This window comes from Salvelinus namaycush, chromosome 28 (assembly GCF_016432855.1).
Source record: "Salvelinus namaycush isolate Seneca chromosome 28, SaNama_1.0, whole genome shotgun sequence".
In the NCBI taxonomy this organism is placed as follows: Eukaryota; Metazoa; Chordata; class Actinopteri; order Salmoniformes; family Salmonidae; genus Salvelinus; species Salvelinus namaycush.
The window spans coordinates 17659304-17681013 of NC_052334.1; the positions used below are offsets into that span (position 1 = coordinate 17659304).

Consider the following 21710-nt stretch of genomic DNA (forward strand, 5'->3'; position numbering starts at 1 on the left):
CTGCCCGCAGCCCTCTTCTGTAAGCTTGCAATGAGTCACTCAGTCACGGAGCAGATGGGGAGTGCCTAGCCAGCCGGGAGTAAAGGGGATGCGGAAAGGGAAGAGAGTTGGGTCGAAGATGGCAAAATCAGGAGACAGGAGGGAGAAGGATTTATCAGAAGAGACAGATGATAGAACAGAAGAGGAGAGAGTAGTGGGAGAGAATGTATGCACTCACTACTGTAAGTAGCTCTCGATAAGAGTGTCCGCTAACTTACTAAAATGTAAAATGTAAATGAGAGTGAGAGTGAAGATTGCAATGGCGCATGACAATCTGGGTATGTGCTGAGTGGCGAGGGTTGGAAGAGAGGGAGACGGGAATGTTCCCAGTTTGCTGGGTAGACTGTCCAGTGCACATGTGATTTGGTTCTGGGTTCTGAGATGAAGAAGCAGCAGTTACTCACTGGTGTCTCCTCTGACCTTGACTGTTCTCCCCGCAACTCTTCCTGGCCACCTCCTCCCCACCTCCACCTGTCGTCCTCCTACCTCCTCCTGGCCACCTCCTCCCACCTCCCTTCTCCTCCCCACCTCTCTTTTCCTGTCCTCTTCCACACCTAACTTCTCCTGTCCTCCTCCCCACCTCCCTTCTCCTGTCCTCCTCCCCACCTTTCTGCCCCTGTCCTACACCTCCTATGATCCTCCTCCTCCCTACCTCCTCCTGTCCTATTCCTAACCTCTTTCCCATGTCCTCCTCCCCACTCCTTCTTTGACTTCCTGGTCTGGTCTCCTCTACAACCCTTGTACAACCCTCGTCATATTTATCATCACAGCACAGCACTGGTCCTGGCCCTGTGCTCAGCAGAGAGGAGATCCATACAGCAGATAGCAGCCAACCAGGCAGGGTGACAGGCATCAGGCAGGAACTTGTCAAAGCTGTCATAACTAAACCTTGTGCTGGTGTCCATGACTGTGAAATATGGTGAGCCAGCACCCTACGATATGATATTAAATGCTGTATATGGATTGAAATACACTGATTGAAATACACTGAACTGAAATGTAGACACTTCATTTTAAGAGATACACTGAACAAAAATATAAATGAGTCATGCAACAATTTCAACGATTTTACTGAGTTACAGTTCATTAAGGAAATCTGTCCATTAAAATCAATGAAATAGGCCCTAATCTATGGATTTCACATGACTGGGCAGAGGCGCAGCCATGGGTAGGCCTGGGAGGGCATAGGCCTACCCACTGGGGAGCCAGGCCCAGCCAATCAGAATAGGTTTTTCCACCAAAAAAGGTCTTTATTACAGACAGAAATACTCCTCAGTTTTATCAGCTGTCCGGGTGGCTGGTCTCAGACGATCCCGCAGATGAAGAAGCGGGATGTGGAGGTCCTGGACTGGTGTGGTTACACGTGGTCTGTGGTTGTGAGGCCTGTTGAATGTACTGCCAAATTCTCTAAAATTAAGTTGGAGGCTGCTTATGGTAGACCAATGAACATTGAATTCTCTGTCTCTGGTGGACATTCCTGCAGGCAGCATGCCAATAGATCGCTCCCTCAAAACTTGAGACATCTTTGGCGTTTTAGAGTGGCCTTTCATTGTCCCCAACACAAGGTGCACCTGTGTAATGATCATGCTGTTTAATCAGCTTCTTGATATGCCACACCTGTCAGGTGGATGGATTTTCTTGGCAAAGAAGAAATGCCCACTGACAGGAATGGAAACTAATTTCTGCACAAAATTTGAGAGAAATAAGCTTTTTTGGAATGGAAAATTTCAGGGATCTTTTATTTAAGCTCATGAAACATCAAGATTTTTCTGTAATGAGTCTGACATGAAGGATATACTGCTTTGTCTAGACTAGGCCCAAATCCCCATCATCAGTGTGAAGAAAAGACAGAGAAAAAGGGGGAGGAGGGTGGGGTGCCTTGTAAGAATTCACCGATAAGTAGGTAAACCACCACTACCTTCTGTATTATTGGCCAATGTGCAATTATTAGAAAACAAACTGGACGATCTACGATTAAGAATATCCTACCAACAGGACATTAAAACCTCTCTAGGGTACATGAGACGGTAGCGTCCCACCTCTTCAACAGCCAGTGAAACTGCAGGGCGCCAAATTCAAAACAACAGAAATCCCATTATTAAAATTCCTCAAACATACATGTATTTTACACCATTTTAAAGATACACTTGTTGTAAATCCAGCCACAGTGTCCGATTTCAAAAAGGCTTTACGACGAAAGCAAACGAAACGATTATGTTAGGTGAGTGCCTATTCACAGAATAACACAGCCATTTTTCCAGCCAAAGAGAGGATTCACAAAAAGCTGAAATATAGATCAAATTAATCACTAACCTTTGATGATCTTCATCAGATGACACTCATAGGACTTCATGTTACACAATACATGTATGTTTTGTTCGGTAAAGTTCATATTTATATCCAAAAATCTGAGTTTACATTGGCGCCTTACGTTCAGAAGTTCCAAAACATCCTTTGATTTTGCAGAGAGCCACATCAATTTATAGGAATACTCATAATAAACATTGCTAAAAGATACAACTGTTATGCATGGAATATTAGATGCCCTTCTCCTTAATGCAACCGCTGTGTCAGATTTCAAAAAAGCTTTACGGAAAAAGCAACCATGCAATAATCTGAGTCGGCGCTCAGAGCCCAATCAAGACACAAATATATCCGCCATATTTTGCAGTCAACAGAAGTCAGAAATAACATTATAAACATTCACTTACCTTTGATGATCTTCATCAGAATGCACTCCCAGGAATCCCAGTTCCACAAAACATTTTTGTTTTGTTCGATAATGTCCATAATTTATGTCCAAATTCCTCCTTGTTGTTCTAGCTTTCAGTACACTTTCCGAACTCACGACACGCGGGCAAGTCCAGCGGAAAGTACGGACGAAAAGTTGAAAAAGTTATATTACAGTCCGTAAAAACATGACAAACGAAGTATTGAATCAATCTTTAGGATGTTTTTAACATAATTCTTTAATAATGTTCCAACCGGAGAATTCATTTGTCTTCAGAAGTGCGATGGAACAGAGCTCGGTCTCATATGAACGCGCATGGTCAGCGCATGTTCAGGTTATGATAGACCTTACTCATTCCCCTCTCATTCGCCCCCACTTTACAGTAGAAGCATCAGACAAGGTTCTAAAGACTGTTGACATCTAGTGGAAGCCTTAGGAAGTGCAACATTACCAATAGCCCACTGTACCCTGGTCCCGTGTGGCTCAGTTGGTAGAGCATGGCGCTTGCAACGCCAGGGTTGTGGGTTCATTTCCCACGGGGGGACCAGGGTTCAATTCCCACGGGGGGACCAGGATGAATATGTATGAACTTTCCAATTTGTAAGTCGCTCTGGATAAGAGCGTCTGCTAAATGACTTAAATGTAAATGTAATGTATCTTCAATAGGAGCTGAGTTGAAAATCGACCAACCTCAGATTTCCCACCTCCTTGTTGGATTTTTTCTCAGGTTTTTGCCTGCCATATGAGTTCTGTTATACTCACAGACAAATCAAACAGTTTTAGAAACTTCAGAGTGTTTTCTATCCAAATCTATAATATGCATATTCCAGCTTTTATGGCTTTGTAGCAGGCCGTTTACTCTGGGCATGCTTTTCATCCGGACGTGAAAATACTGCCCCCTAGAAGTTAAAAGCTGTAATATCTTTGTTATTTTACTGCTGCTCTTTAATTATTTGTTACTTTTATTTTATTTTATTTTTCTTAACTGCATTGTTGGTTAAGAGCTTGTAAGTAAGCATTTCACTGTAAGGTGTATTCAGCGCATGTGACAACTACAATTTGATTTGATTTAGACCACAATATCTACCAAGAGAGTTCTCATTCATATTATTCGTAGCCGTCTATTTACCACCACAAACTGATGCTGGCAATAAGACCGCACTAACCAAGCTGTATAAGGCCATAAGCAAACAAGAAAATCCTCATCCAGAAGCGGCGCTCCTAGTGGCCGGGACTTTAATGCAGAGGGTAGGTTGGTCGTGCCGTTATAATGGATATTAATTATTGCTCTCTGATATTACCCGCATTAATGGAAGGTATTGAGGGTTTGCAGAGAAATTGCTTTTGACTCTGATGACTCCTATGAGTATATTTGTGTTGAGGGTATGTGTGCGTGCGTTGTTGTGGAAATTTCCTGTATTACTCAATAGAGAGAGAGAGAGAGCCAACCACACACAAGTCAGAGTACTAATTATATATTCCATCTTTAATATATATATACAAGCTTCACCAAAGCCCTTTAATGACTCTCAGATCAATTCAGTGTCTATAAATGAATTCTCTGAGAGTGCTTATGAAACAATTCTTAGTTTCATTTATAGCCAAGGTACACCCCTCTCAACTTACAAAGAATCCTTTACCCGAAAGAGGAGTATCCTATCGCTAGACAGCATCAGCTATAAATCATCGTTCAGTTTGATCTCCCAAGACAAGGTTTAAATCTCATGCTTGACACTTCACTGTCTACCAAAGCATTACCTCATCCAATGGCATATATCAATTGTCATTTCTAGATACTCCCAAACCTGGACAAACTCAAAATCAGACAGTGAGCCCCTTAGGTCAAATACTAGGTCAAGATAAGGGCAACCTCAGAGGGGACATACAATGGTCCCAAACACGGCCAAACTCCTTCCCCCTATGAGAAAAGTAGGGAGTGACTAGCGTACAGACATTGTATGAGATAGTGACAATGGTTCCCCATTAATAACACCATCCCTTCCCATGGTTTAGGAATAGTTACATTGACATATGAAGACAATCTGACCTCTCCCCTCTCTGCGCCCCAATGTGACTAAGCCCTAGCTGAGAAGTGATAACTGCAACTACCAACCCTATAGACAAAGGGAAAGGTTTTAATGTCAAGTATCTCACAAGCATATGATGAAAATAAAACATCTTATCTATCTGTTACTTAGCTAAATCTGATTCTGCCACGACAGCGTGCGTATGCATGTGTGTGTGAGCATCATATGCATGTGTTGAGTGAAGTTCCTCATTTGTCAGTGACTCACCTCCAGAGTGGTTTGTGTGATTTGTGTTCCTACAGAGCCCACCTACATTACTATGGCACCGCCTGCCTGTCAGTCACTAGAGAACTGCTCCCTGTCAGAGAAGCACTGCTTATATGGCTTCCAACTGGACCTGAACGGCTGTCGCACCTGCCACTGCAAGACACGTGAGTACTGGGCCATATTCATTAGGGCACACAGTGGAATACGTTTTAAAACATTTTCCAATGTAAAACGAAAATGAGTGTTTCTTATTGGACAAGTCCAGGTAGTGACCTCCCTGGTCTGGTCTGACGTCTCAGTCAGTCAAGCATATTATGCAAAATATGTATATTTTTTCTTCTGAACAGTTTGGTTTATATAGAGGAGAGAACTCGCCCTGAGCCAATGACATTGAGACATTGTTCTCTGGTGTTTTCTCTCACTGTCCTGAATGTCTGACTCTCGGTTAGAGGTCGACTGATTATGATTTTTCAACGCCGATACCGATACCAATTATTGGAGGACCAAAAAAGCCGATACCGATTAATCGGCCTTTTTTTTTTTTTTTTGTAATATTGACAATTACAACAACACTGAATGAACACTTATTTTAACTTAATATAATACATCAAAAAAATCTATTTAGCCTCAAATAAATAATGAAACATGTTCAATTTGGTTTAAATAATGCAAAAACAAAGTGTTGGAGAAGAAAGTAAAAGTGCAATATGTGCCATGTAAGAAAGCTAACGTTTAAGTTCCTTGCTCAGAACATGAGAACATATGAAAGCTGGTGGTTCCTTTTAACATGAGTCTTCAATATTTCCACGTAGGAAGTTTTAGGTTGTAGGTATTATAGGAATTATAGGACTATTTCTCTCTATAGCATTTGTATTTCATATACCTTTGACTATTGGATGTTTTTATAGGCACTTTAGTATTGCCAGTGTAACAGTATAGCTTCCATCCCTCTCCTCGCCGCTACCTGTGCTCGAACCAGGAACAAACACATCAACAACAGCCACCCTCGAAGCAGCGTTACCCATGCAGAGCAAGGGGAACAACCACTCCAAGTCTCAGAGCGAGTGACGTTTGAAACGCTATTAGCGCGCACCCCGCTAACTAGCTAGCCATTTCACATCGGTTACACCAGCCTAATCTCGGGAGTTGATAGGCTTGAAGTCATAAACAGCGCAATGCTTGAAGCATTGCGAAGAGCTGCTGGCAAAACGCACAAAAGTGCTGTTTGAATGAATGCTTACGAGCCTGCTGGTGCCTACCATCGCTCAGTCAGACTGCTCTATCAAATCATAGACTTAATTATAACATAATAACACACAGAAATACGAGCCTTAGGTCATTAATATGGTAGAATCCGGAAACTATCATCTCGTATTTCTTTCAGTGAAATACGGAACCATTCCGTATTTTATCTAACGGGTGGCATCCATAAGTCTAAATATTCCTGTTACATTGCACAACCTTCAATGTTATGTCATAATTACGTAAAATTCTGGCAAATTAGTTCGCAATGAGCCAGGCGGCCCAAACTGTTGCATATACACTGACTCTGCGTGCAATGAACGCAAGAGAAGTGACACAATTTCACCTAGTTAATATTGCCTGCTAACCTGGATTTCTTTTAGCTAAATATGCAGGTTTAAAAATATATACTTCTGTGTATTGATTTTAAGAAAGGCATTGATGTTTATGGTTAGGTACACGTTGGAGCAACGACAGTCCTTTTTCGCGAATGCGCACTGCATCGATTATATGCAACGCAGGACACGCTAGATAAACTAGTAATATCATCAACCATGTGTAGTTATAACTAGTGATTATGATTGATTGATTGTTTTTTATAAGATAAGTTTAATGCTAGCTAGCAACTTACCTTGGCTTCTTACTGCATTCGCGTAACAGGCGGGCTCCTCGTGAGGCAGGTGGTTAGAGCGATGGACTAGTTAACCGTAAGGTTGCAAGATTGAATCCCTGAGCTGACAAGGTAAAAATCTGTCGTTCTGCCCCTGAACCAGGCAGTTAACCCACCGTTCCTAGGCCGTCATTGAAAATAAGAGTGTGTTCTTAAACTGACTTGCCTAGTTAAATAAAGGTGTAAAAAAAACATTAATAAAATAGGCAAAATCGGCGTCCAAAATTACCGATTTCCGATTGTTATGAAAACTTGTAATCGGCCATTCCGATTAATCGGTCGACCTCTACTCTCGATATGAATATACCTGTCTGGGCCGTTATCAGACGTGGACCAAAGGCACTCAGAGGGCACACTGAAACATCCTGAAAGGGCTTTTAAAAACAAACATGTTTTTGGTTTGTGTCCCTGCCTGTTAGAATATGATATGCTGCAAAGGGCATTATCATAAGTTATGACTTATGAGTTTCAATAAAAATCATAATTTGGAGTGTCTGCACCTCTAATCCATTGCCACAGGTCATAAAATAATAAGTGGACTTTTAGAACTATTAAATTGCATTGTAGTTTTGGCCATATATTGAGCAGAGGAGGCTGGTGGTAGGAACTATAGAATGACAGGCTCATTGTAATGGCTGGAATGGAATAAATGGAAACCACTTTTTTGACTCTGTTCCAAAGATCCATTCCAGCCATTACAATGTGTCCTGCTATAGCTCCTCCCACCAGCCTCCTCTGATAATGATGTCTGATGTGTCTATGTCCTTCCTACAGGAGAAGAGCTGTGCAGTGCCCTGATCTCTGTCTGTACCCTGAAGTGTCCCTTCGGCCTGCAGACAGATGCCCACGGCTGTGACGTGTGTCAGTGTCGCCCTAGGCCCAAAAAGTGCAAGGCTGTGGTCTGTGACAAGGCCTGCCCCTTCGGATTCATGTGAGAAAGCAATTCTCTCTCTCCCTTGCTCCCTCCTTCTCTCCCCTCCCTCCCTCACTCCCTCCATCCATCCATCCCTCGCTCTGTATATTGCTACCTCCCTATCTCCCCCTTCTCCCCCCTCCTTCCCTCCCTCCATTTTCCTCTGTAATTCTCTCCCTCCCTTTCCCCTTTCTTCCTTTCCTCCCTCCCTCTCCCAGTCTTACCGACACACTACCCACTCAGACACACTTAAAAAACAAAATGCCGATTCCCAGCTCATGCAATTATCATTTACTTTAAACTCCAGCACTCCACGCTTTGAAATATGAAGCGATTTCAAATCTGCATCGTTTCAGAATAAATGAGCCCTACTTTGCCAGTCACTTTCAGACGTTAAAAAGCAGTAGAACTTCACGGAGACAGCTAGACAGATGGCCAATTGAAATTGAAATCGCGGCTCCTTCAAACTTATGTCACAAATTACTCCAGTTACCTGCTTTGCCTGTTATGCTTAAGTGAGTTTTGCTCGTAAACTGACAAAATGATCCCTTTTTCCTTCTCCATAACTCATTTTGGCTAAACAGGCGTTGTGTGTAGAGTTGACAGTTTAATTAGCTCCACCCAGGTTACTGATTGGGTTTGCTGCTTGTGTTGCTGTTGCGCGTTGTACGGGATGGCCTCTGATAGTGAAACTGAAACGTTTAGCTTCCGGCCACTAGTACCATGCTTGTAAGCTCATCGCATCCCTCCCCGAATACTCTGATTGCCATTTACACAGAAATACATCAGGAAAGCAATGTATTACAGCTTTCACTAGGGAATCTTGTCTGCTGGTTAACAAGATATGAACACAGACCTGGCACAAACGTGAACAAACACACAAATACACACAAACACACACAGATATAGATAGATAGCAATAATGGGTGATTTGAAAAGTCATAGTCAGTCGATCAATAATGTAACGAGTACTTTTGGGTGTCAGGGAAAATGTATGGAGTAAAAAGTATATTTATTTTATTTTGGAATGTAGTAAAAGTTGCCAAATATATAAATAGTGAAGTACAGAAACCCTTAAATATTTAAGTAGTACTTTAAAGTATTTTTACTTAAGTACTTTACACAACTGGTAGGGTTAGCGGTAGGGTTAGCAGATGTCATCGTGGCAAAGGGAGGCTACTTTGAAGAATCTCAAATATAAAATATATTTTGATTTGTTTAACACTTTTTTGGTTACAACATGATTCCATATGTGTTATTTCATAGTGTTGATGTCTTCACTATTATTCTACAATGTAGAAAATAGTAACAATAAAGAAAAATCCTTGAATGAGTAGGTGTGTCCAAACTTTTGACTGGTACTGCATATATTTACAAAAAATATATATATGGGGGATTGGAAATTATGCAGACAATTACTTTGATGGAAGCTACAATCTATCTGCAATATTAAAGCTGAACCCCCCCCCCAAAAAATCAATTAATAAATACACGCACACACTTATAACGCCTAGGCTTGCTGTGCATAAACAAAAGCTTTCCTAGAGCAGTACAGTACTGTATAAGAATGGACAATTACAGCACATGCCCAACTGGCATACCACCTTCTGATTAGTTTGAAATGACCCATAACCAAAACAATATGAAATGACTCAATCTCAGGTGATGAGCTTGTTAATAGATCATTTACCCCCACATCAGCGCAACGTATTTATTACATTAACAAGAGTTGGAGAAGCTATGATATCTGTCAGTGGTTCAGAATGATTCAGGACCCCTCAGGCTCTTTCACTCCCAGTCAACTTATAAATGCCTCATGAGCTCATAGTACAACTTTCTTACCCCATCATAACACAAAATATAAAGTTGTTTAACGCCATAGCTTTATAGACAAAAAAGTAGCGGGCTTCTGTAAAATAAATGTAAGAATTGCAGATTCCCCCTTTAATGGCTGCTGATCCAGTTCCTCGTAGTAATAGTAGTACGCATTCTCTTCCATAGAGCGGCTAGCAGCTTTTCTATTGGACCCTGGGGAGGCCAGTCCTGCTGCACAATATTCCATCTGCCCTGTATTTTAACTGTGGTGTGAACCGACCAGCCGGCCTGCCTGCTAGGGATTATTATGACAGAATAGTTCTGGATATGACAGAGATTAAAACGCTCAAGCAGCAGGCAGTGTCCTGTCAACACGTTAATCTTCCTATCTTAACCTAAACTCTCACTCATCAACTGTCTGTCACATTAAGCTGTTACTCCACTGGTCTGTCTGCATTGAACCGACGGTTCTCTCTCTCGCTCTCTCTTTCTCTCCCTCTCTTTCTCTCTCCTTTCTCACAAATGAGTGTTCATGGGGTGAATGGTTGCATCTAAGATTCTAATTTTAGATATCTATTATGCCCTATCAAAGTTATACCTTACCCCTATGTTTTCGAGCAGCAAAGTGTATCGTTTGAATAATTCAACAGACCGCGTTCTTCTCTGATGTTCCCCACAACTGAAATGGCCCCTGATAGATCCTTATCACCAAACCAAATGAAGATTGCTATTTTTTCTCGCTCCTATTGTTCATGAGATAAGAGAGGGAAGAGGGGGAGGGTGGAAGAAGGAGAGGGATAGAGGGGAGGATAGAGGGATAGAGGAGGGGAGGATGGAAGGATAGAGGGGGAGAGGATGGAGGGATAGGATGTGAGGATGGAAAGATAGAGGAGGGGAGGATAGAGGGATAGAGGAGGGGAGGACAGAGGGATAGAGGAGGGGAGGACAGAGGGATAGAGGAAGGGAGGATAGAGGGATAAAGGAGGGGAGGATGGATGGATAGAGGAGAGATAGGATGGAAGGATAGAGGAGGGATAGGATGGAATGATAGAGGGGAGGATGGAGGGATAGAGGAGGGGAGGATGGAAGGATAGAGGAGGGGAGGATGGAGGGATAGAATGGAAGGATAGAGGAGGGATAGGATGGAATGATAGAGGGGAGGATGGAGGAATAGAGGAGGGGAGGATGGAAGGATAGATGAGGGGAGGATGGAAGGATAGCGGAGGGATAGGATGGAATGATAGAGGGGAGGATGGAGGGATAGAGGAGAGGAGGATGGAAGGATAGAGGAGGGGAGGATGGAGGGATAGAGGAGGCGAGGATGGAAGGATAGAGGAGGTGAGGATAAAGGGATAGAGGAGGGGAGGATATAAGGATAGAGGCAGAACTGGATGGGATAGGGATGTGAATTTTAACTTAGGTAAGTGAAGGTGCCCTGCGCGGTCTGGTCAGAGCAGCAAGCCACGGAGCGAAGCGTATGTTTGATATGTCCCTATGGTCAGTCATTTGTGCCATCTGTTGGCGCACACACACCTGTTCACGCAAACAATCTCTCTCTCTCTCTCTCTCACACACACTTATCTCTGTCCTTGTTTTAACTGATAACACCGGTGCTGCTTGTCATTGGCACCTGGCTGGAATGTACCCACTGCCTGACTCTGCTATACAAAGATTTGTTTGGCTGTTTGCTATGTGTTTACCTCTCTGTGCAATGACAAAAACCATGTCAAACTAATGAAACAGATACTACGGCAAGCAAACACAATGTTGTTGGTAACTAAAGCATGTCACACAAACAAACACAATGGCAAAGTAAAATGTGATGGACGTCATCTGTAATCAGTGCTATTGTGTTATGGAACAAGGTGAGAGATGAAAGTACCATAGCTTAATATTCTTACTTTCACTATAGATTCAACGTTGCGCTTCTGTAGCTTGCATCATTTTATTTTTGCACAATTTTTGTCATTACAATTTTCAATGACACGGTATTGTGGCCTGTTTATTGAATTGCAATAGTTGTGATTTGCTATCTTTTTTTCCGAAGGCTGAAGTACAATGTATGAGAGTTTGTGGTCGTGCATGCCGATTCATTTGGTTTTGGCACTAAACATTTTGTTTGCAGCTCCACACTAATTGCTCTTCTATTCATGCATTTGTTGTTTAAAAGTATAACTACAAAGTGATCACTAATGAGTATGATTAATACTAAAGTTAAGCTAAAGACATGTAAATGCTTACTTTATTTGTCCTCGTAGGCTAATTGTAGATGGGTCCTTCATCTATCCTCGTCAGAGATTGTTACAGGCAAACGGAATGGCGTTCAAGAGCTCAATGTTTAAACTGTGTTGTGGTTCATGCAAACCTGTTAATTCTCCCGGGGGGAGGATTGAAATGGGAAATTGCACAGTATGTTCCATGATGAAATGCATTATGGGTAAGAGGTATTCTTCAACCCCTAATTTCCTGTTTTGGCCACACAGTGGAAGGTCTGGCTATACTGTAGGCCTACTTGCCGCAGCTCAGGCAAATTGCTATCAGGCATTATTGAGGCCTGGGTTAGATCAGTGCAGTGACATATGTTGCTCTTTGTCCTGTTTACTAAGCACTTTTGTCACCTATTTATTCTCTACTTTGTTAAAAAAAAGGCCAAACCTGAGACAGAAAAACGATATTATTTCTGCCTCCTCACTGCAACACCCACCGCTATGGACAGTTTGGCCACCCTCACGGCTTTGATCCATAAGCAGCGATGCTTCGCCTAGCCACATTAGCTTCGTCCAGAGTGGCTCGTCATGTGGTTGCTAGCAAGTCGACAGCATGCTAGGTATCAACAGCCAAACCAGTCGGGGCTAGAAGCTATAGTGAGCTTCGATTGGTCAATATTGAGCCATGATATCGCTGATTATTTGCATTAAGTTAATCTTTCCCCAACTGACAGTACCAGTCAAAAGTTTGGACACACCTACTCTTTCTCGGATTTTTCTTTATTTTTACTATTTTCTACATTGTATAATACTAGTAAAGACATCAAAACTATGAAATAACATATATGGAATCATGTAGTAGTTTTGATGTCTTCACTATTATTCTACAATGTAGAAAGTTGTAAAAAATAAAGAAAAATCCTTGAATGAGTAGGTGTGTCCTGTTCATGCGCCCACTTCGCTTCTCCTTGCTTTTCTTCTATTGAAAATGTATGAACCTTTGTCGTTTCATCGCCCGACATCATCCCTAGTGGACATGGGCTATCCATTTTAGATTCTGTGGCGTAAACTGTAAAAATTAGGACCTATATTTTCTAAACTTATGAAGAACTGATCTTAACCTCTCTCTCTTTCTCTCTCACCCTCTATATATCTCTCTCTCTCCCTCTCTACCCCATCAGAAAGAATAAGCATGGTTGTGATATCTGTCGCTGTAAGAAGTGTCCAGAGTTACCTTGTGACAAAGCCTGTCCAATGGGCTTCCAGCAGGACAAGTTGGGCTGTCTGAAGTGCCAGTGCAGAGGTGAGTGCCATCTATTGATAACCTTTGATGCTTATGCATTCATCATTTAGAGACTGCTGATAATACTTTTTTCTCAAACTCTCTCCTCGCTTTCCCTGTCAGACTTGGAGAACCACTAATGTTTTAACTATTGTTCTGTCAATGTTTTACTGCTTCTAACTATTCCACCAATAGAGGGTTGTCTGGTTAGTCTCTTGCTGTCAGACTTGTTCTGAAGAAACCTGGAACGGCTAGAAATCATTTCACATTCCTTATATTAAGCAACCCAGACGGCATGATTTTCTTGTTTTTTAAATTTACGGATAGCCAGGGGCACACTTCGACAGTCAGACATAATTTACAAACGAAGCATTTGTGTTTAGTGTCAGTAGGGATGACCAGGGATGTTCTCTTGATAAGTGTGTGAATTAGACAATTTTCCTGTTCTGCTAAGCATTCAAAATGTAACTAGTACTTTTGGGTGTCAGGAAAAATGTATGGAGTAAAAAGTATATCATTTTCTTTTGGAATGTAGTGAAGTAAAAGTAAAAGTTGTCGAAAAAATAAATAGTAATGTACAGATACCCAAACACACTACTTAAGTAGTACTTTAAAGTATTTTTACTTCATTACTTTACACCTCTGCCTAAAAGGCACCCTAAAGAAAATGTACGCTTAATCCAGTATAAACTAATGTATATAATTTATTATACAAGAGACAAAATGTACAAATTCTACCAGCACAACGGAAGAGTCATGTCTTAAGTGTAAAACTAATATTGACTCAATAATAATATTGACCCTTTCTGGGAATGTGATGAAGTCCCAAATTTATGGGCAGAGCTAGAAAGTTGTCTGTCAGAAGTATTACAATGTTAAATTACTTTTAATCCATCTGTCTGCATATTTCAAGACATGGCATATGGGGGTGTAGTGAGATACCCAACAGGCTGGACGATTCTCTTCTCATCACTTATCTTGAAAAAACGTATACTAAAAACTTGGAAATCCATCAATCTGCCATCGTTAACAGAATGGAAAAATCAAATGATTTATTATTTAAATATTGGAATAGCATGGGCGACAGAGAAAAACAAATTGGTACAATTTAAGGCCAAGTGGCCAACAATAGTGCAAGAACTAGGGATGGGGGTGTGGGCATGCGGGTCTGGGCAGATGAGATGTAGTCGTTGTTTGTGTGCATCTGTAAGTTGTTGTTCGTATGTATAAATTTGGATCTGGTGTAAAAAAAATAATAATAAAAAAATAATAATAAATAAAAGGCACCCTATTCCCTATATAGTGTACTACTTTTGTAGTAGTGTATTATATAGGGAATAGGGTGCCATTTGGTGTTTTTGACACCACCTGTTGGTGCATCCAGAGGGCAGACTGGGGTCATCTCCTCCACACAGATCTATTATTGATGCTCCTCTTGTGTTCTACTGTGATTCGCACTAAATAATTAAATCGTTGTGAAAAATGTATGAATCAGCATTGAAAACTCCTCTTTTAATGAGGAAAAACGTTTTAATCTGTCTCCCTTTTGAATTGGTGAAATTTGGCATCCACCCAGAATAGCTCAGAGTCTCAGACAGAAGTTTAATCAAGGTGTTTTTTTCTCTCCCTGGTATTAATCTGGTCGTGGTTGGACCGTGCTCAGAAAAGCCAGTCAGTAATTGGTCCGCCTAACACTGTTCTTTATGGGTTATGTTGGTAGTTGTATCTCTAAAATCTTTCCTCTCTCCTCTGTCCCTCTTCCAGACCAGAGCTCCTCGTCAGTGGCCCCGTTAGTGAAGAAGGGTTCCTGTCTGTCCATGGATGGAAGACGGCACGAGAACGAAGAGAACTGGCATGATGGCTGCCGGGATTGCTACTGCCACAGCGGCAGGGAGATGTGTGCCCTCATCTCATGCCCTGTACCATCCTGCGACAGCCCTGCCATACAGTCCGGACAGTGCTGTCCATCCTGCCCAGGTAGAAAACCTTAAACAAACAAATTAAATATGGGAAGAAAACTGTGCACTGGTAATAGGCTATTCTTAGATAGGCTAGTTGTTGTTTTAGATGTATACAGGTTTACACACCATTTTCCCATCCTCCTCATTGTTTCATATAATAGATAATGTTGATAATGCATTATACACTAATGAAAAAGCTGTTTCCAATATGTTTCACCCTTGACCCTGTGCTCTCTCTTCCGTCCTCCTCCCTCAGAGGAGCCCAGCTCCCACAAACCAGACCTGGGGGATTCGTCAGTGTGTCTGGCCCCGGGGGGAGAGTACTTTGTGGAGGGGGAGACGTGGAACATCGACGCCTGCACCCAGTGCACCTGTCACAGTGGGCGTGTCCTGTGTGAGACAGAGGTGTGCCCGCCCCTGCTCTGCCAGAGCCCAATCAGAACGCAAGACTCATGCTGCCCCCACTGCCCAGGTGAGTTTGAGCAGCCATTGGTTTTTTGAGTTGGCTTTGAAACACTATTGGTCTTTAAGTCTCTATATATTTGAGTCTGTCTGGCAAAAATAGTCTGTATGATGTTTTACTTTATAATAGAGAGGGGCGGCCTCATTATTAAACGCAGCATAAGCCCTAAGCCATGTATGAAGGTAGAGGTGAATGTGAAGGGGATAGGGTCTCAAAGTTGTCTTGACTGAGCTGAGGTCCTTAAGGTAATTAATTATTGCTGCTCAGACCTGGCATTGAGAGAGATGCTATTTTAACATTTTCTATTTGTCTTGGCACATCTAGCCACTGGGAATTTTGCCCATTCTTCAAGGCAAAACTGTTCCAGCTCCTTCAAGTTGGATGGGTTCCGCTGGTGTACAGCAATCTTTAAGTCATACCACAGATTCTCAATTAGATTTAGGTCTGGGCTTTGACTAGGCCATTCCAAGACATTTAAATGTTTCCCCTTAAACCACTTGAGTGTTGCTTTAGCAGTATGCTTAGGGTCATTGTCCTGTGGGAAGGTGAACCTCCATCCCAGTCTCAAATCTCTTGAAGACTGAAACAGGTTTCCCTCAAGAATTTCCCTGTATTTAGCGTCATCCATCATTCCTTCAATTCTGACCAGTTTCCCAGTCTCTGCCGATGAAAAACATGGTGTTCTTGGGGTGATGAGAGGTGTTGGGTTTGCGCCAGACATAGCGTTTTCCTTGATGGCCAAAAAAGCTGCATTTTAGTCTCATCTGACCAGAGTACCTTCTTCCATATGTTTGGGGAGTCTGCCACATGCCTTTTGGCGAACACCAAACGTGTTTGCTTATTTTTTTCTTTAAGCAATGGCTTTTTTCTGGCCACTCTTCCGTAAAGCCCAACTCTGGGGAGTATACGGCTTAAAGTGGTCCTATGGACAGATACTACAATCTCCACTGTGGAGCTTTGCAGCTCCTTCAGGGTTATCTTTGGTATCTTTGTTGCCTCTCTGATTAATGCCCTCCTTGCCTGGTACGTGCGTTTTGGTGGGCTGCCCTCTCTTGGCAGGTTTGTTGTGATGCCATATTCTTTCCATTTTTTTTATAATGGATTTAATGGTGCTCTGTTCAAAGTTTTGGATACTTTTTTATATTCCAACCCTGATCTGTACTTCTCCACAACTTTGTCCCTGACCTGTTTGGAGAGCTCCTTGGTCTTCATGGTGCCGCTTGCTTGGTGGTGCTCCTTGCTTAGTGGTGTTGCAGACTCTGGGGCCTTTCAGAACAGGTGTATATATACACTGAGATCAGGTGACAGATCATGTGACACTTAGATTGCACACAGGTGGACTTTATTTAACTCATTATGTGAAGATAATTGGTTGCACCAGATCTTTTTTAGGGGCTTCATAGCAAAGGGGGTGAATACATATGCATGCACCACTTTTCCGTTTTTAAGTTTTTTTCATTTCACTTCACCAATTTGGACTATTTTGTGTCTGTCCATTACATGAAATCCAAATAAAAATCCATTTAAATTACAGGTTGTAATGCAACAAAATAGGAAAAATGCCAAGGGGGTGAATACTTTTGTAAGGCAACAACACAGCAGCACAACAATAGTATGTCTGGCCAAACAGACTAGAGAGTGATGGCCAAAGAGACAGAGATGTAGAGAGAGACCAAGAGGTACAAAGATGTAGAGACATAGAGGTACAGAGATGTAGAGACAGAGAGGTACAGAGAGAGAGAGACAGAGGTACAGAGACAGAGAGATACAGAGACAGAGAGAGACACAGCGAGGAGGATAAGAGAGAGGGGAGAAATAGTTTCTGACGGTAAACAGCTGGAGAAAAAAACACCGATCGGAGCCCAGAATCAAACTCCGTAGAGAGAGTAAAAAAAGAATAATGCATAAGTTATGGAGCTCTAGAGATGAATAGTGCATGAGAAAACTTAGACATGGCAAACCAAGCCAAACATGAAACAGGCAGCAGTGCTTTGGGCCTCTGTCATTGTAAAACACAGTGTAAGAGGACTGAGATACCTGGAAGGCCACCAACTCAACTCTCACATACATGGATATCTGGTGTGTTTCCATCTCTTAAGCTGTTTGTTTGAGATGTTTTAGTCGAATAAACCAAAGACGCAAAAATGAACATTCTACCGTTTGAATGTCATCTATATTTTAAGCCCTGTATTATGGGTTTTATTAGCTGCTCTAAGAGCTACAGTCAGGCTTAAAGAACGCATCTGTCACGCCCTGACCTTAGAGAGCCTTTTTATTTCTCTATTTGGTTAGGTCAGCGTGTGATTTGGGGTGGGCATTCTAGTTTGTATATTTCTTTGTTGGCTGGGTATGGTTCCCAATCAGAGGCAGCTGTCTATCGTTGTCTCTGATTGGGGATCATACTTAGGCAGCCCTTTTTCCCACCTTCAGTTGTGGGATCTTGTTTTGTGTTTAGTGTTTCTGCCTGACAGAACTGTGCGCTTTCGTTTTCACGTTTGTTATTTTGTTTGAGTGTTTTTTGAAATAAAAGAACCATGAACACTTTCCACGCTGCGCTTTGGTCCACTCTTGCTACCACCAACGAGAGCCGTAACAGCATCTTTAAAAGTAGGGCTGGGAATTGCCAGTGACCTTACAATACAATATTATCATGATACTTAGGTGCCGATACGATATGTATTGCGATTCAATACTGTTTTTTATTGTGATTCGATGTGCCAAACATATTGCTCACCATATGTCTGCTGCAGTGGGAGAATAGAGAGCCATGAGAAAACGAGTTTTGATCAGTCATGGAAATAAAAGTGATGAAAACAAATTTGTTACCTATTTAAAAAGAAGATGAAGAACAACCTATGAAGGAAAAGTACTAGTGTTTTGGTACAGCCAACTACCGCAAAAAAAAAATGATACGATATTGTTAAAAATAATATCCCGATATGTAACTTTCGATTTTTTCCCCCCATCACTATTTAAAAGCATACCCGAACAGGTGAAGAAATGTATTCACTGTGTGTTCAGTGCAGTCAGTTGATCCTGTGTGTGTGTGTTTGTCCCTCTCTCCTCTATAGACGAGCCCATCACCCCCCATTCTCCCAGTAATGACAGCTTACCCAGCTACTGCAGGAACAAGGAGGGGGACATCTTCCTGGCAGCAGAGTCCTGGAAGCCCAACACCTGCTCCAGCTGTGTGTGTCTGGACGGTCAGATCAGCTGCTTCTCAGAGTCCTGCCCGCCCGTTGGTTGTGCCAGGCCCGTGCTGCGCAAAGGACAGTGCTGCCCCTACTGCCTCGGTATGCTGCACACACACAGATCATTGGACATACCTGTACTATAGACAATGTGGGGAGGTATCCAGAGACGTGTTCACATGATACATGGGTTGAGGCTTATCATTACCTAAGCCTTAACTCTAACCTGATAAGGTGGTGTGTTCGCACCAATGTTTGAAACCACAAATGTGTGAAATTGTATTCATCCCAATCGGTGAGATGGTCTTGCCTATATGTTTGTGTGTATTTACTGAATGAGTATCTTCCATATTTTTTCCTGTCTTGGAGGTGGATCCTATTTGATCTTCTCCTATGTCTCCTGGCAGATGCCACACCAAGAGCCGTGTGCCACTTCAATGGGAAGACGTATGCAGACGAGGAGCGCTGGGACATAGACAGCTGTACACACTGCTACTGCCTTCAGGGACAGACCCTCTGCTCTACTGTCAGCTGCCCCATCCTGCCATGCCACCAACCCACCATAGTGGAGGGCAGCTGCTGCCCTATGTGTTCAGGTGTGTGTGTTGGCATTCAGTCTCATTGCCTCTAATGACTTCCTTCCCCCTTAACACACGCCCTTGCAAAATATGCTTTTTCCTGGTCATCAATATTGCTTCTATGTATTCACTTCACTATTTTTAAATAAGGACTATGAAGAGTGCATACCAATCCCATTGTTGGTATGTATAGGTCATTATCAGTAAAACGTCACAATATGGTGCAGAGCGTTCGATTTGGCTGCTGGGGGTCAAGGAGACCCCCAGATCTGCAAACAATTGACAACTACGTGCCGTTTAAGGGATTGTTAAATAAATGTTAACTATTTGGTTTTAATATCCTCACCTCTTGAAGAGCATAGTCAGAAGTACACATCTCCGATTATTCTACATTTAACTCTATCAGAGTTATACAGCAAGTCACTGCATGTTTTTTATGATAAGTGACGTTATATTGATAATGACTCATTCACACCATGTCCCTCAAATATTTATTCGGTTGACTGTTAAGCTATCATTAATTGAGGACAACCACAGCAAACACCTTCATTGACATTAATCATCTGAATGGAGGGATTAGGGTTTGACTGGTGATGTCAAGTAAATTAGCATGCTTTGCTTAGGCTAGGATAATGGATTGATAATAGCTCCCTCTGTTCTCTCTCACCGTCCTGCCATGGATCGATGAGATGCAGTATAATTAGCTGACGAGAACTCCACTGCCCGTAATTCATCCCTGGGTTCAAATACTATTTGAAAACATTTAAAATACTTTATCTTTCCTAGATTGCACCCACCTGTCACTCCAAGCAGACAAGAGCAAATGTTAAAATTATTGTTGTGGTGCCCAACAATAACTGGTTGAACAGTTGGAGAAGAGGGCTGATAAAGATCAGACAGAGTCATGTAATCCCTTATTGTGATTGGCTGGAGATTAAAAGCTAAATTTGACCTCTTCTCAGATTCAGGCACAACTAATGAAGAGTAGAAGGTCACTTTATTTTTTTTTATTTCACCTTTATTTAACCAGGTAGGCCAGTTGAGAACAAGTTCTCATTTACAACTGCGACCTGGCCAAGATAAAACAAAGCAGTGAGACAAAAACAACAGAGTTACACATGGGATAAACAAAAGTACAGTCAATACACAATAGAAAAATCTATATACAGTGTGTGCAAATGGAGTAAGGAGGTAAGGCAATAAATAGGCCGATGGTAGCGAAGTAATTACAATTTAGCAAATGAACACTGGAGTGATAGATGTGCAGATGATGAGTAGAAATACTGGTGTGCAAAAGAGCAAAAACAAGTTAATAAAAACAATATGGGGATGAGGTAGGTAGTTTGATGGGCTATTTACAGATGGGCAGTGTACAACTGCAGCGATCGGTAAGCTGCTCAGATAGCTGATGCTTAAAGTTAGTGAGGGAGATATAAGTCTCCAACTTCAGCGATTTTTGCAATTCGTTACAGTCATTGGCAGCAGAGAACTGTAAGGAAAGGAGGAGTTGACTTTGGGGATGACCAGTGAGATATACCTGCTGGAGCGTGTGCTACGGGTGGGTGTTGTTATGGTGACCAGTGAGCTGAGATAAGGTGGAGCTTTATCTAGCAAAGACTTATAGATGACCTGGAGCCAGTGGGTCTGGCGTACATACATCATACAAACTTTGTGTAGCGGCAGTCAAACAAAAGTCAAATGACCAAATTTTCTAAACAGCTTCAACAAATGACAGAATATCTCCTATATTTAGAAAAATCGAATTAATGATTATACAGATTGAAGATCGGCTCATGAATAACTGGGAGATAAAGAGATTAAATAGCAAAGTATCTTAATGGGGACCAACTCTCTTTTAAACATATCCATATATACTCTCATACCGTTTGTTGATCACATTCTCTGCCAAAGCTCTCGTAACGGCAGCAAGTAGGGGAGACCGGGGATGGTTGTAACACTTTTAGCTAGCCATTTTTGTTGTTATTTTTGTTGTATTATAATGCTAAATAATGCAATTATTTTTGTTGTATTAATGCTATTTAATCTCTCCTCAGACTAATATTATTCTGTTTGTCCTTTGCAAATGTTCCACCCCTTGTGTATTGCGCTGTCATGGTGTATTTGTTAGCAAATACACCATGACAAAATTAGCATTTTTTGTTAATTTCTCAGAGATTGCGCTACTACATTCAAAATGTGTGCGTGAGGGGTGTGTGTGTGTGTGCGCGTGATTAACCCTCCATTAACTTCTCAACTGAATGTGTGTGTGTGCGTGCATGCGTGCGTGCGTGCGTGCGCGTGTGTGTAATTAGCTAGCTTCAATT

At 41.9% G+C, this 21710-nt stretch overlaps 1 protein-coding gene across 1 annotated transcript in view; it reads left to right on the forward strand.

The window, feature by feature from the left end:
- crim1 (cysteine rich transmembrane BMP regulator 1 (chordin-like)) overlaps positions 1–21710 on the forward strand; it is a 177411-nt gene that overhangs the window by 142498 nt on the left and 13203 nt on the right. Inside the window, exons 8-14 of the mRNA XM_038967679.1 lie at positions 5100–5228; positions 7751–7907; positions 13093–13214; positions 14958–15170; positions 15411–15626; positions 18689–18910; positions 19216–19404. Coding sequence (XP_038823607.1) covers positions 5100–5228; positions 7751–7907; positions 13093–13214; positions 14958–15170; positions 15411–15626; positions 18689–18910; positions 19216–19404 — 1248 coding nt within the window. The remainder of the gene's footprint in view (positions 1–5099; positions 5229–7750; positions 7908–13092; positions 13215–14957; positions 15171–15410; positions 15627–18688; positions 18911–19215; positions 19405–21710) is intronic.